Source organism: Tympanuchus pallidicinctus, unplaced genomic scaffold, assembly GCF_026119805.1.
Source record: "Tympanuchus pallidicinctus isolate F22 unplaced genomic scaffold, pur_lepc_1.0 scaffold1, whole genome shotgun sequence".
NCBI classification, from domain to species: Eukaryota; Metazoa; Chordata; class Aves; order Galliformes; family Phasianidae; genus Tympanuchus; species Tympanuchus pallidicinctus.
The window spans coordinates 84,054,880-84,078,704 of record NW_026294618.1 but is presented as its reverse complement, the minus strand read 5'-3'; the positions used below and the strand labels follow the sequence as shown (position 1 = coordinate 84,078,704).

The window sequence follows — 23,825 nt, the reverse complement described above, 5'->3', positions numbered from 1 at the left end:
TTGCTGCTGTCTTCATTTAATAATTTTATGTATATGTGGGAAGAAACAATGTCCATTTGTTGGTGCCCATTGTGTATTTGTAGCGATCAGAGAAAATTCAACTCAAGTGTAGGCCATTCCGTACCTCTGATCTTACTTTTGCCCATTTCTGTTTCTTTCCTGGTTTCAGACTACTACCTTTCAGATTAGAGTGAATAGTACTGCATTTAAAATGTGTGCAGATTACATATATGTGTAGTGCCATAAGTATTCTTTCTGTACCTCTTCTAAAAATGCCTAACAGTGATTGGCTTTTTGACTGTAGTTGAGCAGTCTTCATGTAATGTTTTCATGATACTGTCTGTCATAAAATAAGGAGCTTTCTGGTAATTATAATTTTTCTCCATTTCCTTTATGAAGCCAGGATTATTTTTGCTGTTTTCCACTTTGCATTTATCCATACAGAATTTCATCTGCCATTTTATTGTCCCAAACCTCAGTTTCATCCTTCTGGAATTCTTTACAGCCTGCTCTTTTCCTTACTATCTTGAATAACCTCAATAGTGTCAGCAAACTTTGCTACTTCAGTGCTCCTCAGTTGGACACAAGTTAAATAGAACAGGTCCCAGGGAAACCCCGCGGATTATCTCTCTCCACTGTGAGAACTGACCATTTACTACTATTCTGTTTCCTGTCTTTTGTTTCATTCTTTAGCCCTGCCAGGACTCTTATCCCATGGCTGTCTACTTTGCTTAAATGTTGTTGGTGAGGGTTTTCTCCATTAGTCTTTTGGAATCAGAAGCAGCCCGTCCTACCCAGTATCACCCTTATCTCAATACTTGTTGACCCCTTTTAAGAACTCCTGAAGTTTTGTAAAGTAGGACTTCTTTTTAACGAGGATATCTTCCATCATAAAGGGGTTCTGTGATGAAAGTGTCTTCAGTTTCTTCTGCAGTTAGTGCAAAGAATTAATTTCATCTCTCTGAAATGATGCTATCCTCTGAGTTCTCGTTCTATATCCTAATCATTAGCTGGCAGGAAGATTTAGAGCAAAAGAAGACTACTGTTAGTATTGTTTGTCTGACTTAATTTTTAAAGTCTGTGGTCCTTTCTCCATTTGGCTGCAATTTCAGCTTTGGAGGGATGATATCATGCTTCTAACAGTTTTCTTTACTGCTTGACAGTACCGTCTGACTTTCACTGACTTCCAACCTTGGGGTTTCTTGGTGTTTTGTTTTTTTTATTTGTTTGTTTGTTTTGTGTATCTCAGCCATTTGTGTAGGTTTAATAAAATTGGAGTTTACTGTAGTTTTGTCTATCAACTTTATGTGAACAGGTAAGAATATGTGAACAGAGAGAAGAGAAAATTAGCAAGATTTGTTGAGAAAATTCTATGTGAAAAGAGAAAAAGTATGTACTATCTGAAAGTATAGCATGGCATTATTTGAAATAATTCTCAGTTAAGTCCTCAGGGCATTTTATTATGCCCCCTTCTTAGCTTTAAGTGCATAATTTGGCAAAGATGTCAAGTACTCTCTTGGACTGGACAGGAAGGAAGGATGGAGACCACTGCTATAAGAAAACTTGCATCTTTCTTCCCAGAGCTTAAAAGGAAAATGTCCATGAGATGTTAGAATCTAAGGGTTATTTTTGTTTGTTTCCTTTTTTTATTCCTATGCCCTTTTGTATTACCATACTTTTTCGTAAATCTTTATATTGTGTTCCCTGGTTCATTATGTTACCATTGTACCGTTGTCTGTCCTTCATTATCTACCTTGGCTCTGCCTCAGTAGACAATTAAGTACTTCTTACACACTTTCAGTAGGCTATCATCTTCACAGGTGCCCTCTGCTAATCTTTGCCACAGACATATGAGAGTTGGGATAAACTTTAATTTTTTGACAAAATGATGCTTATAGTGTCACCTTTGCTTATTTCGTTAGTGTTCTATTAATATTCACTTATTCAAACTCTAAACGTGATATTGAAAATGAAAGGGATTTGGGAAAGAGGCATAAGAGTGAATCAGGATTCAGAAATGAGAGAGTTAAAGGGCTCTGTTTACTTAACTTGTCAAAGAAAAGACTTGATTGTTAAGAAATGAATTGATTTTGATCTGAAAGTCACATGTGGGGAAAAATCCTTTAATAGAAGATCACCGTATAATCTAGTTTACAAGTACCAAACAAGATGTAGAAATGGAAGCTAGACAAATTCAGTCAAGAAAAAAAAATGAGATTTGATATAGAATGATAATACATTACGACATCTTGTTATGGGAAGTGGTAGTTTCTTAAACAGTGAATGCAGTTCTTAAACATGTATTAATTTCCCAAGATATATAGGCTTCATGAAGCAACATGAAATCTTAGATGATTGTAGTGATCCCTTTTGCCATCAGAATCTGAGCATGTGTGAATTCCGTAGCCTCTGCTGTTTCAAACTTTTGCCCCCATTCAGTCCTTCTGGTCCTTCCTAATTCACTTTTTTTTTTTTTTTTCTTGTTCCCTTGATTCTCCTCTCCATAGTCATGGATAGACTATTTTCCATAGAGCAAGAAACTGTCTTCTTTCATATTTTTACTCAAAAACCTAGTTTTTACAAAGCTTATACTCACTGATCTTAGCAGTGCTGTGTGTGCTTAAGCTGTCTTGTATTTTGAAATGATGCATTTGATTAATAATAAAATACTATACCATAATAAAATACTCTATCACGTCAGTGTGAATTAGAATGTAAGAACCGTTCATTTTGTGCGTAATGAACTATGTTAAACTTGCTAAAAACTGTAGTCAGTCTCCTAAATAAAGATTTAGAATTAATTGATGCAGAGGAGAGAAAGGAAAAGGCAATTCAACAAATGCTAGTGTTGAGAATTTTTTTTTTAATACCATTTTTATACACGATATTCTCCCTTGTGCTGAATGATGGGTTGTGATATGTCTGCAAAATGGAAACTTTTATTCTGAAACAGCTGTATTTACATGCAGTGTATTTATTATGCCCCAAAAATTTAGTAACAGCAAAACTGTGAGTGTTAAGACTGTTATTTTTGAAGACATATAACTGTAATATTCCCATTTAGATATTAGCAAAATACGTGGTCCACTCCAAAAGTAATGCCTCCTATTTATTTCCATGGAAGCTATAACAGATGCAAAGAGCACAATAACATTATTAGACAGAGCAAATTCTCTGCTACAAAATATTATTTTTCACAGTCATCACCTATTAGCTGTGCATTTTTACCAGCAGTGAACAAGAGCCTGCATGCCATGCTTATAAAAATCTGCCCCAGTGGAAGTAACCCACTGCCACTGTGACTTCTGATGAAATGCACAACCCACCATCCCCCTGTGCTCACATCCACTGTTTTGTTTACATAAACATCCAGCAAGCATCACTGAATGTCAGTGGGTGGCATTCAGTGACACACCTTTCCTTCATCCACATTTCCATGTCAGAAGCCATTGTGTCAGACTGCCCGTCTGCTGCCATGTGTCGCACGACAACAACATGGAATGGGATATTGATGGGAAGATTCATCCTCTACTGTCATACCATCAACATCTGCCTCAGGCATCATGGGCCAACATGATGATAAGGAGGCATTACTTTCAGAGCAGCCTTTGTGTGTTGCTTAGATACACTTAGAATGAGGAATAAGGGGACTAAGTAACTTTATTGTCCATTTATAGCAGGCAACTTCTAGACAAGAAAGCCAAGATTGTGAGGTTTGTTGGTGTTTTGGTTTTTTGATGTTTGGTTGTTTTGTTGTTTGTTTTTTGGTTTTTTTAACTAGGTTTGTTGTTTGGGGTTTTTTTCTTTCATTTTTGTTACTGCTTTAATGTGATGAGGCTTCACTATGAGTTGCACCAAGAATTGCATGAACACATAGCAAAAAGGCAATATCAGTTAGAAAGTCTATGGCCTAAGACCAGAGAGAAATATTGTAAGGAAGGATAACGAGGATACCTGTAGTCAGCATGATAGACAAGGGTTGAGGTACAAGAGTAGCCTAACCTCTTTCTAGGTTTTGTAGGCACTTTGTTAAAGGAGAATTTCAAGGATAATGGAGTAAGTTTATGACTGTTTGTGGATAACAGAGTGGAAGAAAATTGTAAAGGTGCTTTCTTGAAAAGCTAAGTGGAAAATGTAGGCTGACATTAGGGCTGATTAAAGAAGGAACTTGTTCTTTCAATATTGAATGAGAGATAGCAAATAGGGAAGTGAACTTCTGTGAAGCATTTGAAAGACAAGACTTGCAACTTACCTGGAAAAATACAAAGAGAAAGGTGACAAGATCATGGTTATAGGCAAGAAAAACAATCTTTGCAGCAGCTTACTGAATAAATATTAATAGGGAAAGACTGCATTTTCCAGGAGAGAACAATATTGTAATGCTAAGATGTTCGTGATGATGACATGGTCAAGAGTTAAAGTGGAGTGAGTCGACAGGAAACTTCTAAGCAATGCTATGCAAAGAAAATTGGCAAAATCTGAACAGAGTTGAGGTTTACAAATATAGAGGAAGGTCAAAACAAAATCCAGATTATAGACTGTAATTGTTATGTCCCTAGGGATCAAGTAAAGAAGGTAACAATGAAGCCTTGCAATGAGCTTCTCACTCACTGAGGCTTTGAAAAAAGCTGTGTTATGAGTCTAGATGTCCTGTAGTACAGAATTGAGTACTGGGATTTGCATTTGAGGATGAGACAACCCAGAAGTAAAATTCAGAGGAAGATGATGTTGGGATGAGGACTGCAAAATCATCAGAAATATGGGAAATTTCCATCAGCAATTGCACATATTTGCACTCAAACTGTGTAGAAGTTGAAAGGAAGAGCGATTGATGTTTGTTACCTGATGTTTGAAGTTTAACCTTCGTCTCCTGATACCAGTTATGCATTGTGGGGGGTGAAATAATGATAAGTATTCAGAGCAAAGTGAGTAAACTTAGAAAGGCAGAAGATAGAAGAAGATGGAGAAATAAGAAAAGCCTAATGAAAAAATAAGGACGGGGAAATAATAGCAGGCAAAGTTGAAAGAATCCAGAGGAGTTGTAATGATAGGTATATACATCACCTTTGTCAGTAGTTAATATCCATCTTTTTGATCTTTGTACAAAACTGAGTAATCTCAAACAAAGATCAAGACGTGGAGAAACATCCTGGTGATGCCTTTTGTTAATGTGTTAATGAACGTGCTTGGTTAATGTCATAGAAAAAAGTCATATAAATCCTCAGACACAATCTTCTACCTGAAGCAGTATACATACCAATGATAATACTTTTCAAAACTGAAACCTAAATTAAAATATGAAAAGAAGAGGTGGGTAGAGAGTGGTACTAGGTAGATGTTCATCTGCTAACTGGGGCATTTTAAAAAATCTGTATTACAATTATTAATACAGTTTGAAGCAAGGCAGGCTCTTGTGTCTTTTGTCCTTTCTTCTAATTTTGATTTTTTTGTCTGTATTTGCACTATGTGTCTTTTGCTAACTTGAGAGCTACTCTAACCTATGCCATTCATCTCAAAAACATTTGAGAGAGTCTTGGAAATGTTTCAAGTTTCTATTATCCAAGACTTAACTTGAGTTGGTTGGTTTTTTGTTTTTTCTTTTTAGTTTTTTTTTCTTTTTCTTTTTTTTTTTTTTAATTTAAGTTACTTGCTTAGACAACCACTGAATAACAGAATTTGAATAAAAATAGTAATGAGGAACTTTCTATGTGAAATGAAAACCCAGTAAAATCAGGTCTTTTGTTATAGATTGTTGTGATACTTCACTAGTGTTAAAGAGCGTTGACATTTGTTACACTGTCTTCCACAAATTAGGATGACTATGCAGGGGAAGTGCCTTAATGCCTTTGTTAGGTTTGCTGTTTTGCTGTGATTTTTTTTTTTCCTTTCCTTCTTTTAAACACAGAGGGATATTTGGGGGTTGGGTAAGTTGGTAGTACTTAAAGAAAGGATGCTCTTTTTTCAGTATGTATTTTCTTAGTTGATCTTGCCTGTTTGGCAATTTAAAAAATAAGTGAGGGGAAAAAAGAAAACAAAATGAGGAAATTAATAAACATGCTTTCATTTTTTTTCTTTCTATTTTTTAAAATAAATTTAATGCTTTAGAATGGTGTGAGATTAATGATCTCAGAAACGAAAGCATCAGTACATATTTTCTCAGACTATTTTGGTGGTATGCTTTCTCTCTAACCAGAAGTCACCTCTGCTTGTGAGAAGATAGTTCATTCTCCATAGCTCATTCAGTTCTTGTCCTCTTTGCTAGGACTGCCATCAAGGTTGCTAATTATAGTAATTGGTTTGTGATGTGGGTACTTTTCTGCTGAAAACTGGTCAAATTCATTTGATAGAGCAGACATTATTGGGTGCCAAGCTTCAGACACCATCATCTTGGCTTAAACGGCAGGTGAGCAGTGTTCATCTACTAACAGTAGACACACTAACAATCGTGTCTTTCCAGTTGTGTCTTTCCCTTGGGTCCTGTGTTATTTCTGATCTTACAGCCAAAAAAGAACCCCAAACATTTTCTATTTTCAATGGGTTTCAGATCCTTTTTTTTTTTTTTTCTAAAACCAAATGCTTAATTTCAACTCCAAGAAACATAACCTATATAAGTTGAACCAGCACAAAATAAATGCCAGCAGTGGGTTTTACACAGCTTTAAGTGTTCGTCGGGTTTTTTTTGTTTTTTTTTTTTAAAGCCATTGACAATGTGATTTAGGCAGGAGTAGACCATAAAGTGCACTTTCCAAATTTACAAAATAATTTCAACTGTTAGTACTGTAGCATCTTCCCTCAAAACAAAGGTTTACAAATATTATAGATTTAAAATTTCTTATTTTTCTGGAGAAAAAAAAAAAAAAGTGGAAAACAAATATCCTGAACCTTCAGAAACTTTCTTTTTCTTTCCTAATTTGAACTCACGAATTTTCTTGCTCTTATCTGCTATTTCCATTCAAGGTGACCACCCAAAGAATTCAAGCAGACTGAAATAAACAATGTTACAGAAATCTGAATAAGAAATCTGAATAAGAAATAAAATCTGTTCTGAATTTCACTGTTTCTGAAAATAGTCTGTTTTACAAATACTAATTCAGTATCACTGGAAAGGGAACAGGAAGGATGGATTACCAAGGCTTGTATTTTTTGTGCTGCACTCAGCATGATACTGACATAAAAAAAAAATACTTTTTACGGCATGACATAGTTTCATTTTATGTCTATTTTCATAGGAAACTTCAGGAAGACTGATTTTATCATATTTCTGTTGCTAACACTCTTCTGAGTTTCCTAGCACTATTTTTCTTTAAATAGAAATGCAGTCAGTTCTTACTTTATGTCGACTTTGGTACTCATTTCAGATCTTACAACTGAGTCCATGAATCACGTCCTCAACAATCCCTAGAAGTGCATAAAGTACATATGGATCACATGCATTTAGACACATCTTTACATATCTCAGTGGTTTTGCACTGTCAGTAGCTTTTGCTGTTCTTCAAATTCAGGAATTGCGTTTATATTATAGGAGTCTTATTGGTAGTTGATGGTATTTGTACATATCCTGACTAATTCGCTACTTTCCCTAGAATTGAAATTATGTGATTTTGATTCAGAATCAGGCTGATTCTGACATCAGTGTTAATGATGTAATAATGCTGACTCTGAGCAGAATTATTTCTGATTCCCTAATACGAGGGGGCATGTCTGCTTTACAGGTGCAGATGCAGATGTATGATTGCAGCTCATGCAAATTTGTGGAAGCATTGAACAGATAACAGTGTAGATAGGGTACCCAGATTAAGCTACCTACAATTTACAAGTTGCAGTCTGTATTGAGCATCATGTACCCCAGCTGTGCTTCACTTACAGGTAATATTTACATTTGTCCAAGGATAGCAAGGATATATAGCTTGTAGTCCCGCTTTTCCCAGTGGTGTGCATACTTCCTAAGTGAGGTAAGAATGACTCTTAATGCATTATTTATTTTATACAAATTATCTTTAGTTTATATGGTTATTTCCCCCCCAAGGATGAAGATTTTCCTTATACTTCTGAACGCTAATGGCAAAATTGAATTCAAAAATCTTACATTTAAATTTGTTTCTGGCCTTTGCAAAACTACAGTATTAAATCTAGTAAGCAAGATCAGTCCTCGTGCAACATCAGGGAAGTGAAGGAAGACTGGCTTATGGCTGAATGTGGGGTCCTTGGCTCAGTCCTTGTTGCAACACACATGACAACCATGTTGCTCATGCTCCTGGCAAGTCATCTACTCTGGATTTTGCCCAGCGTTATGGCTTATTTTGCCTACCTGCAGCATCTCCCTTGTGCCTAAAATGGGTGTACAAAGAAAATGCTGTGTTATGGTGCTCAGTGCAAACCTGACAATAACATGAAGGAGACTTTGTTTTCCAGGAGATTGCCTTCCTAATTGTGTGTGTGAAGTATAGTAAATATATGGGTTAAAAAAATCATAATCCAAATCCCTATAGTGGTACCGATCAGATCTCTGTTTCTGTAGCAATGAGAACCAAAGGTGGCCTTTTAAGGCTCACAGTTCATCTACCAATTTCCAGTTCTGCTTCAAGATTCTTAAAATATTAGAGTGCGTGCTTTAAACCCACAAAACTTACCTTTACCTAATTTTCACCATTCTAACCTAAGTTTCCACGGAAACAGGGTTGAAAAAGCTGCTGGTAGCCAGCAGGCAGCCAGCAGCTGAGAGTGAGAACTCTCCTTTGTCACTTTCCACTACTGGATGCCTGCTGTGTGCCAGTGTGCAAAGCTACCTAGGCTTCTAAAATCTGGAATACTTTCAATTTGATGTGAGGGGGCGAAGGGGGGAAATTAAATTAATCTACTCTTTTCTCTCTTTGGATTGCCACAGTAAATTCCAGGACGGAAAATGGGCTAATGAGTCCTGATCTGTTTGGGTATGCTGACACCCAGATATTCAAGCTGTCCCAACCAATTGGGCTTCTCCTTTCATAATTTCCATCTTTTGAAAGCATTCTCCCTCAAATTTTGTGTCTGTTTACATATGTATACTCATATACTAGTACTTCAATTCTCGGTGAGTCTGTCTCAACTGACCTATATATCCACCAACATTTTGCACGGAGTGTAGCAAATGAAAAAAAATTCTTTTCTTCCTGCCTACTTAGCGAACATTTTGAATGAATGCATTATAACTGATCCTCAGTTAAATATTAGGACTAGTATGTGAATGGAGATGGCTTTTAACCAGAAGTAGATTATAGCTGTGGGAAGACTAAAGGGTCTATTTGGTCAAGACTCATACAAAACTGAGATAAGCATGCACAACCTGACAAGATCAGATTAGACCCTTCCCCCACAAGTGCTTTTCCCATAAATATTTATCTACTTTCTATTATAAATAACCAGGAAATGAAAAAGGAAGATGGATTCTTTTTTTTTTTTTTCTTTTCCCTTAAAAATAGCCTAGAAATAGAAATGCAGCTTCAAATCTTTGGGTAATGATATTTTAAATACGCCATAAATTCCAACACTGGTTTGCTGTTTTCTAAAAAGGAGCCGAGCACCGAAATCCTTTGTGGCAGCTACATAAATTGGCAGCATTTATAAACAAAGAAGAACTTTGCACAAAAGTGCATTGTTGCCTGTTATTAGGTATCTCAGAATTAAATAACTTATCACCTAGAAGAGATTAGGTGTTGACGAAGCGCTGCTGTATTTTTGAGCTTGCCTGAGGTGACATAGCCAGCACCAGAGTTAAACTTGGCATTCTTTCGCCCTGTCTTTCCTCCCCTGAGCCCAAGTGAATGCTCACTTCCTCAATGAGAAACACAGCTCGCTCGCCTGCCAGATGTAACGAAGATCCATTTGGTCTGCAAATTCCTATTTCATTCAGGTTGTCAATACTCAGGCTTTGCTTCCTCGTGCAGTGGTGCTAAGGGGTAAAAATCTGAGGCCGTACAGGTGTCACTCACTCAGAAATGAATGTTTGTTGGCGATCCACTCATCAGAACCAGCGTGGATTGCCTTTCTGATGTAATTAAAAGGTGGCTCTTTGCCTTTGAGATTTAAAACTGAAAAATACGGAGTAATATTTTTACATTCGTTTTTGAAAGTAACAAGTGTATGCTCTTAAAAGCATGCCTGTGTCACGTAGAATGATATTAATATTTTTAAAATCTCAAGATGAAAAACGTAAGTCCTTTTTTTATTTTCTCTTCATTTTTAAAAAAAATCTTTTTTTTCCTCCAGCATTTTACGATGGGATAATGAGACAGATGTCTCTCAACTGGAAGGACATTTTGACATTGTTATGTGTGCTGACTGGTAAGTACATAAAAATCATAAAACTCATGTTAGAAAAATAGCTTTGCTGGAGTAATTGTACTGTGCTGCTTGCTGATGGCTAAGCAAAGTCAACAAATGAAGCACAAAGCCACCTTAACCTCAACAAATTAATATTCATCTCCATGTGACAGTTATAAGGTAGTCTTCTATCACACAGTAACTTCTACCACATTATTTCCCAAAGATTGATTTTGAGAAGCATTTCCATTTTCTGGAATTGCCTCTGTTTCATGCTTGACGTATCAGTAAATGGACGACTTAGGCAAATTGCAAATAATTATGGCTCAGTGAGGAACAGTCTGGAGAAAAGGGAGTTTATCAACACAAACAGCTCAATTAGCTTACTTCTTAGGAAAGATCTGACTATTGATATAAGGGGATATATTTTTTTGCTCCCTGGAAAATCTTTCCAAGGAAAAAAAGATTTTATAACCTTTTTTTCCCCATGACATTCTGCTTCTTAAATCAATTTGAGAGCAGCATTTGTAGAAAAAGGCTTTATGTTATTTACAGTGGCACATGTTAATTGTAAGAGAATTCTTAGTAAAAAAATCAGAGTACACCATTCAATTTATGAAAAGATGGATACATGTTGCAGTACAGGATATTGTTTAATAAATTATGCAAATAGATTTTATTCACAGAAACCATTATTGAAACCGAATTTGTAGAATTGTGCTTCCTTTATTTACAGTGTGCTAACTTTAAATGTCAAATTATTAATTATTTGCAATATATAAATTAAATGTAAAAAGGGATGTTCAGATTTAATTTAGGATAGTAGTTATTTTGAAGTAAGTCTTCCTTCATTAATATTTCCTCTCGACCCTTTGAATATCTAAACCAGAAAAAGCTGTTTATGTTTTGTTGCACTGCACATTGTAAAGGACCAAATTCTGAAAACAAGGACTTCCTAGATAGCTCAGTGCAGCAGATTTCTACATCTTACTGAGAAATTGTTAAAGGAAAAAGAGAAAGGAAAGTGTGTAGCTGTCTATTGTCTTTTTAAACAATGTTTTTGTAAGAGGCTTCTGATAAAATATTCATGTAGAGCTTTGTTTTAATTGTTTTTATTCTTGTTTGATGTTTTGCTATTTAAGCAAACTCTTCTGATTCCAGAAAAGTTATCATTTTTGTATAACACCGGAGAAAGTGTATTTAGTCCTCCTTCTTTCCTATTTCTAATACCTGCTTGTTTGCAGAATGCAACAGTGCTTCATTTAATTTCAGAGGAGTTCTTTGTTCCCAAAAAGGACAGAGAAGGGTTTCTAACTAATCGCTGATAATGTGCCTCAGAGATGCATCATCTGATTAAAATAAGGAGCTAAACAACACCATATGATTTCAGCAAGTAATTTAGTAAATGCCTTCCTCACCAAATATTAGAATGGATACTCCAGGTTTCATTGCACAGATGAAGTTAATGCTGGGCAGGATTAGATCAGATTAAGTATGAAAGTCAGATCAGAGTGCTGGCGGACATGAGCAGGAGGGCAGCAGTCTTCTCGGAGGCTTAGACAAGGCTCACATATGGATGTTCTCCAGATTATGTGGGTGAAGCAAGGTCTTGCCAAGAGATTTAGAGTTAAATTTGTTCTTCACGCAAATATCAAAACAACCTGGCTGTGCCATCTCTTGTACTCTTGATACTCACACCATGTCATCCTATTTGTGCTGTGGGTACAGCAGAGAGAGACTTAAGTTATTGGGTTTTTTTGCCAGTAATAGTCCTGCTAATACTCCTCCTGGTCTTTTTGGAAATAGTGTAGTTTCTTTAGGAAACAAAGAATCACACGTGACAGGTAAAATACATTATGCATTTGCAATCCCTGCATTTTGTATGTTTATTTTGAAGCACTTATGATGCAGGTAAGTGTATAAATATTTATAGATTCCTAAAAAATAAATAGAAATGTGCAGGTTAGTTTAAAGTGCGTGTTTTTATTCGGAAATTGCCTCTGTTTTCTTATTCCAAGTGCCCACATATCTAGTTTAATAAGCATGAAATCCTTTTATTGTTTGCTTCTTTTAAAAACCATTCTCTTAGTTACGGACACTAGATTTTCTGATACACGAAAAAGCTGGAAAAAAAAATGTTCCTTGCTTTATCAAACTCAAATCTTCTTTTCATTTTCATGTATTTCTCTTCTGAGATATAGAATTGGCTTTAGAACTGTTGGCAGGATTTTTGCTTTCTGAATTTTTGGGCTGTCAGTGAAGAGGAAAAGAAATCTCTTTTCTTACAGCTCCACAGCTGAAACCTGAAGTATTCAGTGATAAAAACAGATAGGAGAGATTGTATTTAGTTTAACACCACCATATAGCTCATTGTCAGTCAATAAAATCTGGGATTAGAACAGAGAACTATAAAGCAAAAAATCTGAGTTCAAATATTAGGTACATGGATAAATTTTTATTGAAGTATTTCCAGCAAGGGTGATATTGTCTGATTCCCTGAACAGCTAACCAGTGGTACTGCTTGATCCCATTTACATGAAAACAAGCTCTATTCATAAACATATTCCAAATCCACATGGAGGTTCAAGTAAAAATGTACGTGATTACAACAAGCGGTGATGTGTTTATATTCATATATTTACAGTCAGGCGTTCATAAACCTTGTGTGCAGGGGTGGAAAATAACTTACTTCCCAGAACAGACAGTCTATTAGTTAACAGCTAAATTTAGAAGCTCAACTAGATTATAAAATAAATATGAGGCAAACGGTGAAAGCTAGTCATTATTTAACCATTCAGGAGTTTGACAATAAAAATAGTTTCATGGCTCAGCAGTTCCGAAATAACTTGTAAAATGTCAACTATGAGATAAAAAATAAGGAAAAAATATGTATCTCCGCAAGCCCACACCTGGAAAAAGGATACTTGGGAAGAAATTACTGAAATAATGGAATTTTTAGAGCATATCCACTCACCTCATTTTTTTAAGGGGCATTTTCAAGGCCAGGTGAGGCTGCCAGAATTCTGAACTTTCATTTGACCTGTGCTTATAGGTACAAGGTCAAGCAGATGCTGGAAATGTGAGCATGAGTATGACTACAGAGAAGAAATAACAAGTGTCTGCTGGATAGGCCACAGACAAGACTCGGCCAAAGCTCCTAGGAGCCTCACATTTCTGATTATTTTCTTTGTTAAGACAAATAAAGAAAGTAAGAAAACAGTTGCTGAGATTTTTACTCTGAGAAAACAGTCAGGATCATGAGGGGAGAGCTAGCAGAAAAATCTTTGCCCTGCAGGTTTTTGCGAACTGATTTTTTACACCTAATTTTAATGTAAAGATAGAATATGGTCTAAAACTTCATTATCGCCTCGTAAATGCAGCGTCCAACTTTATGTAGTTAAAGTTATTGTATTCTTAAAGTTTGGCACATGTGCAAGGATTTTCACTGCAGAAGCTGGCTGGCCTGTCCCACATTACTTTCACTGCTGAAACTTGCTGAAGTCATGAGGAGTCGTGGATTCACCAGGAATGCAAAACTGAACTGAAAATATTCTTTGGATAACTTACACTATACCCATTTTTTTCCTGCTAATATTTCATTTAATATAAAGAAATCTTTCTGCAGGAATGCAGTAAGATTTCTATTCTTCCTCAGTTTAAATCTGTTATTCATTTCATAATGAATCTGTTTTCTTGCCCACACTTTCAAGTGCACTGTAATCAGACAGCGTAGAAGGTTGTTTTGGTTTATGTTAGCCACGCAAGTGAAGGTCAACTAAAAGTGACTCTTACATGGGGCACTCACTACCTGTAAATGTAATCGTTTCTGAAGTACACCTGTAAACTAAGCTCCTTTTCTAATTGAAAATATGCAAAAAGAAGAATAAGTTCACATTGCAGTCTATAAAATGTAAGAACGTGCCAGTTGTTGCAAGGCACAGGATAACAGGACAAAAAAGCAGCATGAAATGAAGAAAGAATCTACTTTTTTATTGAATGTTTCATTGTGGCTTGCTTACATACAACTTTTGTGTAAACTTACATGTGATTTTACAAATTAACAGCACTGCCTACAGAAAGGCCAAATCATAAACCACCTTCTTGCCTTTTTACTACCAAGATCGTGAACTTTTTCTGGCCCCAAAAAAACTTCTTATTCTTGTCCTACTCTGGTATTTTTGCAGGTTCATTTCTACATAAACATGAGATCTTTTTTATGGAAAAAAGAGCTTATATCACATTTTTTCATAGAAAAAATACTGAGCCCACCAAAGTGATCCAAGCCAAATTTAAAATGAGGTATGAGAACAAAGTAAGAGTGGTTTAGAACAATATATTATGTAATTTGAATGAGCTTTAAAGGATTTTCCAAGGGGTACATATTCAGTATACTATGTTAGTGTTTAATCCTACAAATGCTACTGCTAAGAGGAATTGCATGACTAAATCTCTTTCCATGGGCCAAATCCTATGCTGGACCTATGTGCATCACAGATCATCTGACAACTTCTGGTTTTTCCTCATCCAGGGCATACTCCAACTCAGATAGAAACTAGAAATGTTCTTCCATGCTCCCTATGGTCAGAGTATGTGGCAGGTCTCAGTCTGCCTCCTTTAACACTCAAATATCAAGTGGGTGTCAGTCAGAAATGGTATCCTTGAAGTTGTCCGGTCTCTTGGCAGATCATCTGAATAGTTGAAGTTCCTGGTGAACAAAGACCTATAATTACATTTCTGCAAAGGAATGAGACTGGTAGCAGTAATTGTGCCCCTGTCTCATTGTAAAAAGACAGAATGATATGAAGGTCCCTGAAAAATGAATTTTTGCTCTGGAAAATTGCGATGCTTCATGTTGAAGAAAATTTATTATTTTTAGATATTCTCTTTGGAGAGAACTCGTGCACTGTATTCCATCTCTTCTGCAGGTGGCCATGTTCCTGGCAAAGTAACGTCTTACGGTATTTGTCTGTACAGAGATCTACCTGAAATGAGTGTGACTAAAGCTCCCAGGAGACATTACAGAGATCAACTGCAGTTTCAATGAATTAACTTTAAACAAATATTTGTCCATTCCTTCCAGTAAGATTAATCAAGGTTGAAGAGCAGCTATCATGCCAATTGCTAAAATTTGAATTTCCTTTTGGATAGGCTGTCAGTCCGCTTATCATCCAGTAATTCGGTATCTTCCTGAAGGAATTAAAAATGTAATACTTCTGTACAAAATATTCTTTAAGAAATGATGGATAGCCAGTCTACATATTTTCCAACAATATGGGAGTCTGCCACTTTTCATTGATATTTAGTTGCTGGCGAGGCTCTTTTTTTATTTTCCTGAGTAGGAGAATTTACAGTTCTTATACAGCTGTTTCACCCTGTAATACTTAATATTGTATTCTCTTTAGTAACTGTGGAGTGTCCCTCCTATCCACACATATTCTGTTATTACTCACTGGCTTGCAGTTAGTAAGGCCACTGTTTTCATATATTCACTTAGAAATTTCAAACCTGGAAAAAAGTCACCCACCCTTTGGAAAGTGTTATTTTAGTAAAAAGGAATGGAGATTGTAGAAAAAGCACCATAAAAAAAGGACAAAATGCCTTCTAGTGTGGAACTCGAGCTTGACAGAAACTGGAAGTAGTTTTATTGCAGCAAAAGAATGAAAAATAATGAAGAAAGAATCACATTATTTATGGCCTGCTTGATAGGAGTCTTTGTTATCTGAATTACCAATATAAATGGAGCCCACGGTAGTAAGGACTGAAAAGCACTGGTTGCTATCTGACGGCTGTTCACTAACAATTGTAAATGTCTCTCATCCACATTAACTACCTGTCCACAAATATCTAGTCAAGAGTGATTGGCACCCTGGTTGCCAGTATTAGTATATACATTAAGGTACTGAGGGGCATGAAGAGTGGATTATCCCCTCAAATCATGAGGTAATCATGCCAAAATAGGGATGAGCATGTGGCGACATTGCATGGGAAAATTGACTTTACTGCTCTCAGTGCAGGAGATGAAGGATTTCAGTCTTGAGGGAGGACAACTCTGTATGATCTGGGTCATTGTGTTTGAACAGCATTTGAGGAGTGAAGAGGTAGGGGCTTGTAAAATTTTCTGTGGAAAAATAGACATAGATATAAAAATAGAAAAAAAATCTGCATAATACATAATAATGAATTAATGCTACAACTGTGAAGGGAAAAGGGAAAAAAATACCTTTAATAATAGATCCCAAAGTACAATAGAAGATACTTCTAAAAATTCCACCCTCCCTTGTACAGAAAGCATGTAAAATGTTAGCTTTGTATCACAGTGTATTGATTCTGATTTCTGATAGGGTGGTATTTTAATAGCGTGTATATATGATCTGTGAATTTCAGCCTCGCAAAGGTTCATGCTGATATTTGAGCTTTGGTTTAGATTACATTTGCTTCATGCTTCACCTATTTTTGTTTATTTTTTAATTAAAAAGTACTTGAATTGGACCACAGGAATGTAGACCACAGTTTCTCTTTTACAGCATTGTGTAAACATGTGTAATTAGCCTTGTACTTATCTGCATTAGTATCATTAGAATTGAAAACCCATTTTAATCTGGATTCTGTTCTCTTCTCAATGTCAGCCTGTTTCTGGACCAGTACAGAGCTAGCCTTGTTGATGCAATAAAGAGATTACTCCAACCCAGTGTAAGTATGTTTCTATTTTCTCCTGAACACTGGCTTCAGAATAATTAGTCTGTGCACAATGATTGAGAGAGTAATGGAATGGCAGGATTAATGTCATGTAATACTTTAATACTTATTATGTCCAACTTCAATTGAGTCTTCTAATCTATCAGATTCTTTCCTAATCATAAACTAGGAAACTTCTTATACTTGGCCTTCTGATAAGGAACACAGTGGGTAGTAAAATAAATGAAACCGCTTCAAAGATAGCATGAGATTATTTTTATCAAAGCGTTTCTCGAGTATTTTCCTTTGATAATAATGTCTTCATATTAAAGTAAAAGTATGATATTGAAAGTTTTTATGTTGCCTTCTGTCATTTGTAATCCCTTCAATTGTAACCTTTGTCATTGTGTATTTATTTATTATGAAAGAATATTTTTTTCTTTTCATTTCTGTTTATGTGAAATGAATAAACCCCTTATGCATATGTTGTAGCACAAAACTTTTTTTTTCAGGAAGTAGATCTTGTATTTACACATTTTCAATTTTAAAACACAGTGAAATCAAGCTCTTAATAAAATGCTAAATATTCTACATGAGCGTCACTGAGAAAATATTGTACGTATCTCACTCTTCTAGGTTATTAAAATAAACCTGAGAGACTTTCAGGCAAAAAGAAGCTGTTACATGCACATATTTATAACCAACAAATAATCTTGAATCTAATTAAAAAGAGAGAGAGAGAGAGAGAGAGAGAGATCAAAAAGGGAATAGGAGAAAACACATGAAGGAAGTGTGTAAGAAAGAAACAGAATTGTACCTTTCATGCTTACCATACAAATCTTTCAGCATGGTAAATTTTCCATTTCAGCACAAAGCTATTTAGTGTTAACAATGCATTCTCCAAATTTTATTTAAGAATTTCATTTTACTTTTTGTATGAGAGATTTTCTCTACATAAGGAATATAAGTCTCAAACATGCAAAGACTTAAGAAACTGAGTCATTTTAGCCATGTAAGTAATCCCATTCTTTGCTAAGAGTGATCAGGTTTCTATTCTTGGTTCTATCATAGACTTTCCTGAGTGACTTAAGGCAAGTTACTTAAGACTGAATGATTTTAATGAGATGTGGATCAAAGCTGCCAGGCAGACAGGAGAAATGTAGTCACCCTGGGGAAAATGTTACCCAGATATTTTTATCAGTACAAGCAAGGGTGATATAGGGAACTCGTGGCCATGGTTATGCTTTCTGATGTTGGTGTTCTATCGTCAGCTGCCCGTACACAATAATGTTGAGGACCTCTAGGTGATTTGGAACACAAACATTATCTCAGATCAATAAAAGGCCAAAAAAAATTTTTTTTTGCCTGGATCAGGGCCCTCACATATTCAGGTGCCACCATAGGCCACTGCACTGCTAGCATGAAAAGATGTTGTGCAAGAAGAGTATGAGTATCAGGAAGTGTATAAGAGATGCTCCGGTAACTGTGACCTATCTAGAGCTTTTAGCTGCAGTGAAGTAATAGCTATTTTTCTTTTCTCTCAATTGTCATGGTAGTCTGTATTGGCAAAAGCATGCGTACGTGTGTATATGTACACGCACACTTTCTTTAACTGGGCTGGCTAACTCAAGTGGAGGAAGTGAATTAAAATATGGTGAGGGTAAAGCAGCCTGAATTTTTACCAGTGTTTACAGCTCACGTATGTAAATAGTCCAGGAATTGTTAACCTGGCTTTAAAACAAAACCTTCCTGACTTTCTTACTTGTGGTCAGCTAATTCAAATTCAGAATATGCCTTTTTTGAGCAGGTGAGCTACAATTCTTCGTGAATGTAGATGATATAAAAGGAGATGGCTTTTTGTTTCTTGTCATATGCATGGTGTGATTATTAGCTCAGCCTATATGTGTATTTTAGACCACAGTTCCTTTCTCTCATCAGCTCCTTGCCTCCAGATCATGGCCATATGAATGGATATCAGTTATGAAATGGCTTTACAGGTAATTGTTATTCATAAAGAGGGCAGCGAAAGACTGTGCAGTAGAAGCTGAGAGCGTGGACGTCTTAAGTGAGCTTCCTTGTTAAGAAAAAAGGCATGCTAAAGAGATATGCCATCAAGATATGCTCTTACTTGAAAGACCTGTGTCTTTCATATTTTATTCATTTGAGATCCCAAGAGAGGATACAATTACATTTAGTTATCATTCAGTTTTCATTTTTCCTGTTCTATATTGCTCTGTTTAAATCCAAGGGTAACAGCGTGCATTTTATTAAATGCCCAAGCTAAGCTGTAAACTATTTTGATTAAGTTCACTTTTCTGCATGAGTTAATTTGTCTCAAAAGTAGAAGTTATATTTCATTATTAGTAATATTTTGGCAAATTGGCAAAGAAACAAAAGAAAGACACATCTAGATGAAAGTCACCTTTCAGGTGTTAACAACTCAGGTATAACTAGAATGAAAGAATTTCAGAAAAATAACAGAGCAGAAAACTTGAAAAAAAATGGAGTTAAATAGAAAGTAACAAGTATTCTAAAAACTGACTTGAAGGAGAAAGTGAGCACAGATAATCTATTCTCACTGTTCTTGATATAGAATTATCTTTGCTATTTCCTTTCGCATTAAGGTTGTTATTTGTAGTTATTTATTTGTGGCTGATGCCATCCCTATGAAATTGTAATGTCACAGAACTGTGTGTGTCCTTAGTAACTTTTCTTCCTGGAACGAGGGATTCTCTTCATGTTAGTCATCTGATACATAGTATGGCTTCTTGGAAGCCATAGCATGGCAAAGGAAGGAAGGACATGCATGCATGTAGGCAGAAATGAGCAGCTTGCAGAATTACTGGGGACTGAGACTTCTTATCTGAATTTGTTACAAAGGCAAACATCATCCGAAAACCAGTTCCCAGAATTAGACACTAAAGTTTTACATCAGAGAAATTCATCTTGAGGAGCATTATTGTATTCCTCTTCCAAGCAAGCTACTTGATTTACCTACATTTAATTTTATTTTTTCCCTATGATTAAAATATACATTTAGTTTCTCTCAAATAATAAACAGTCATTTGCTTATTTTTGTAATAAAAGTGTGAATTTTTAAAATTATGGATTCCTTTGTGGCCTATCCCTTCAAAATCCGAGTGAAGTTAATTGGATGTTATTAAACCATGTTGTCAGATTCTAAAATCAGAAATGTGAATGCAATCCCACGCAACAGGTAGCAGAATCACACAAATCAGGCAGTTGATCAGCGAGTGCTTTAAGCCAAGATTATGTTAGGCTAGAAGTATCTCCAGTATCTGATTTTATTTTATTGCAGTGATAAACTTAATCATGCTTCATTTTTAGTCAGCAATGGCAAGATTCTCAAATGTTTTAGACGTGCACTAAATTCAATAGAGGAATGGCGTTTTATGCCAGCTAATGAGCAGGAACGGTGTGGTGATGTCCATGAAGGACCATTCTACTTTTCTGAAGTTATTTCAAGATTTTCAATCTGGTTTTAAGATATATACCATGTTACACTCTATTTTACTGTATTTCTCTTTCAAATTAGATTTGAAGTATTTAGTCTACAGAGTGTAAGAAGGACTGATTGCATAGTTTGCTGACTTCAAACTGAAATCTCTAAGGGCAGCAGTGATAATGTATGAACCTGACTGCCTCATCAAAGCTGCTGGAACTGTGACTGACGTTGAACTTGGTATCCCAAGAAACTCAAAAAGTTCAACCATTGCTGATATCCCCACAAATGGTGGTGTTAGTAAATGCCCTGGGCAGGGTACATGTTTCCCATTACAGTGAAGGTGCTGGTTAAAATGAGGGACTCCCAGGGGAGTCTCATCCTCCTTCTGCTAGGAGAGTCTCTGCAGAACAGCATTCTAGGAAGCATGAGGTGGCAGTGGGAGGAGGATCCTCGGCAGAAGGCTGTTGACTTCTGCCTGATAACATTAAAGCATGCCAAGGATGTGAGGGAAGTTACGGCACATTTCACACTGATTGTGAATTTCCAGCATTTAATGTTTTTCATCCTGAGCCTATATTCAGACCTAACATTTACATAAGCAATTCCAGTTCCTTTAGTGGGAGTTACACTCCTTTGCGCATGAAATTATTTAGCCACAAAATGAAAGTTACAGCTACACCAGTGAGCAAAACTGAGTTGCTTTGGGTATTGCCCTTGGTCTCCTTTGTGCTTAAATTTCCCATGAGAGAGATGAGGATAACAGTATTTCCCTATCTCACAGAGACGTTGTGAGAATGAATGCAGTGCTATGGTATTAATGATTGCAGTCTTTTATGTACACATTAGTACCATAGATACTGACGTAGTTTTTCTTGCTGCCTCACCGAGTGTTGTCTCAGTGTATGAGTGCATGTGCTGTGGCACATAGATTTGTCATTTATCCTCCTCACTAAGTGTGTCAGCATTATAGTTTTCCTGAATCCTTACTGACTTTCTTTCATTCAATTTTTTTTTTTTTACTATTTTTCTGATACATGAAATTGCATTTTCATTAGCCAAATATTCTTCTACGGTGTATAATGAATTCTGTTATTTGTTTAGATTCCTACAAAAAATTTTTTTGTCTATTTGGTTGGTTGCAGCACCTCACAAAATACTCTTAGCTGTCATTACTATAGAAGTTAAATAAAAGAATTCACAGTAAACATTGTATTCACCTCAATTTGATACACTGCTTGTTGGTATTAACCTTTGTTTACAGCTCTTCAACCGGTTTTCATTCCAAGTGACAGAGCACAATATTCAGCCAATTAGAATTAATTTTCCAAATAAGATTTTAAGAGATGCTATATTAAATAGGTGAGGTTTGGGGCAAATAATTTGCACAGGGTGTCTAAAATCTATCAGTTCAAGATAAAGCATTTTTGTTTCCTTAAATACAGAAGGATGAACAAACTACTAGCTAATGGACCATAACATATTGCCTGGGCATCATAAATGGTCTGATCATCTTGAAAGATCATGAATTACTATGCAAGAATATTAAGTTGTGCTTTCAATGCAATTTTTTGCATTTAGAGTTGAATTCAGTTGCATTGCTCAGGTAGTTTAAAACATTTTAAAAAAAAAAATTAATGATTAGGTCTCATTTGTCTTCCATTTTGCCCCGTTGTAATTGCACTGACATCAAGTGAGAGGTACTCTTCTATGCATGAGAATAAAAATAGAAAAATATTATTTACAGTCCTTGTGTGGTCATGAGCTAACAAATGGCTTTGCATTGAGATTATATTCTGTATTCCTTTACTATGTTTTAGCTAGGGAATTTGTAGGCACTGCTAGTATGTGAAAAGTAGCAGATGTGTTGCAGTTAGCAGTTCTATAAAGAATTTATTAGTTTCTATTTTGCTTTTGTTTAATCACAGAAATATTGCATAGTTTGAACAATGATTTATATTATCCTGTTTTAATACTTTACCAAGAGAACAATTGTCTTTTCCAACCCGTGTATATTAAAAGCTTGGTCAGGTGTATGTTATATCTCATTCCTTTCCAATTTAAAAAAATGTATAAATTCTCTTTTTAATGTTCCAGGGAAAAGCAATGGTATTTGCTCCACACAGAGGGAATACTTTAAACCAGTTTTGCAATCTAGCTGAAAAAGCTGGTTTCTCTATCCAAAGACATGAAAATTATGATGAACACATTTCGAACTTCCACTCCAAGGTTAGTTTTCTGCTTGTGTTAGATAACACTTTAATCCGCATTGCATTTTGAAGAGATCATGGTCCTTTTGGCAGGTAACCTAAATGTTTGATTAAAGTACTCCTTAGGTGTGCTGTTTCTGAACAGCTATTTTTGTATCTGATTATTTTGTGTGGTAGAACCATCCTTTATCTCTGCACGTCTAGAAGAGTTTTGCAGAAGCATCTTCTGTTTACCCTTTTTATTCACAGAAATATAATTTATGAGAGTCCTTTTTTCTTCTTGTTAGCTGCATATAAATATATGGCATACCAGCATTTACATTTTAATAAAAAGCTTGCAACTTTTAAGTAGGTTAAATACTGAGATGGACTGAAATAAATAGAAGGTGAATGTCTAATTGTATCATATCGTACCTTAAATCCTTATCTCTGGCTGCTTTATGGCTGGGTCAGTTAGCAGCTTCAAACTGCTAAATCTCATACAGAATTTCACAGTTGTGGGGTTATATGTCAGATCGAGGCGCTACAAGATTTAGGTCAAAAGCACTTATCTGAACGTGATTTCTAAGCTTGCTTACATAAAGCTACTGTTATCAGTCTCCTATTTTATTATTTATAAGTACAGAGTAATACAGGACGTGAAGAGGAAGGTACTTCACAGAAAACTTTTTAGTAGGTTCTTACTTCCCTGTGTAGAAGTGCTTATCAAAATCATATTTATTACTTGCAATTCTGAGATCTCTATTTCATACCTAAAGAAATCCACTGTTGTAGGCCACATATGGCCGTAGGCATAACCTCTTGCAGTTTTCTAAGAATTACTCTTAGAAAATACAGATGTGTTCAGAATTGGAGTGAAATGCTTTTTTTTTTTTTTTCTGTTTAGAGCCACCATAAGGTAGAAACCAGAGTATGCTAAAAAAATATGCACATGATGTTGTAAGGAACAAACATTTATTTTATTATGAAATTTTATACTTCAAGAGACTGCTGTCAAAACTATCTAGACATATGTATATAAAATCACTTACTTTCAATGTTCGGGTAGGCCTTGTTCTGCTTGCACTGAAACCAAATAGATTTCAGTCATTGTTCTTCTACCACCTTTACTTTCTGTCCTATACAATTACATAAATGTAAGGCCCAATGTGATATTTTTTTATCTGCCTCCACCTGAA

The 23,825-nt window shown here is 35.7% G+C and overlaps 1 protein-coding gene across 1 annotated transcript in view; it reads left to right on the top strand.

The window, feature by feature from the left end:
* CAMKMT (calmodulin-lysine N-methyltransferase) overlaps positions 1-23,825 on the top strand; it is a 194,112-nt gene that overhangs the window by 164,603 nt on the left and 5,684 nt on the right. The window contains exons 8-10 of the mRNA XM_052689919.1: positions 10,246-10,320; positions 16,926-16,989; positions 22,535-22,666. Coding sequence (XP_052545879.1) covers positions 10,246-10,320; positions 16,926-16,989; positions 22,535-22,666 — 271 coding nt within the window. The remainder of the gene's footprint in view (positions 1-10,245; positions 10,321-16,925; positions 16,990-22,534; positions 22,667-23,825) is intronic.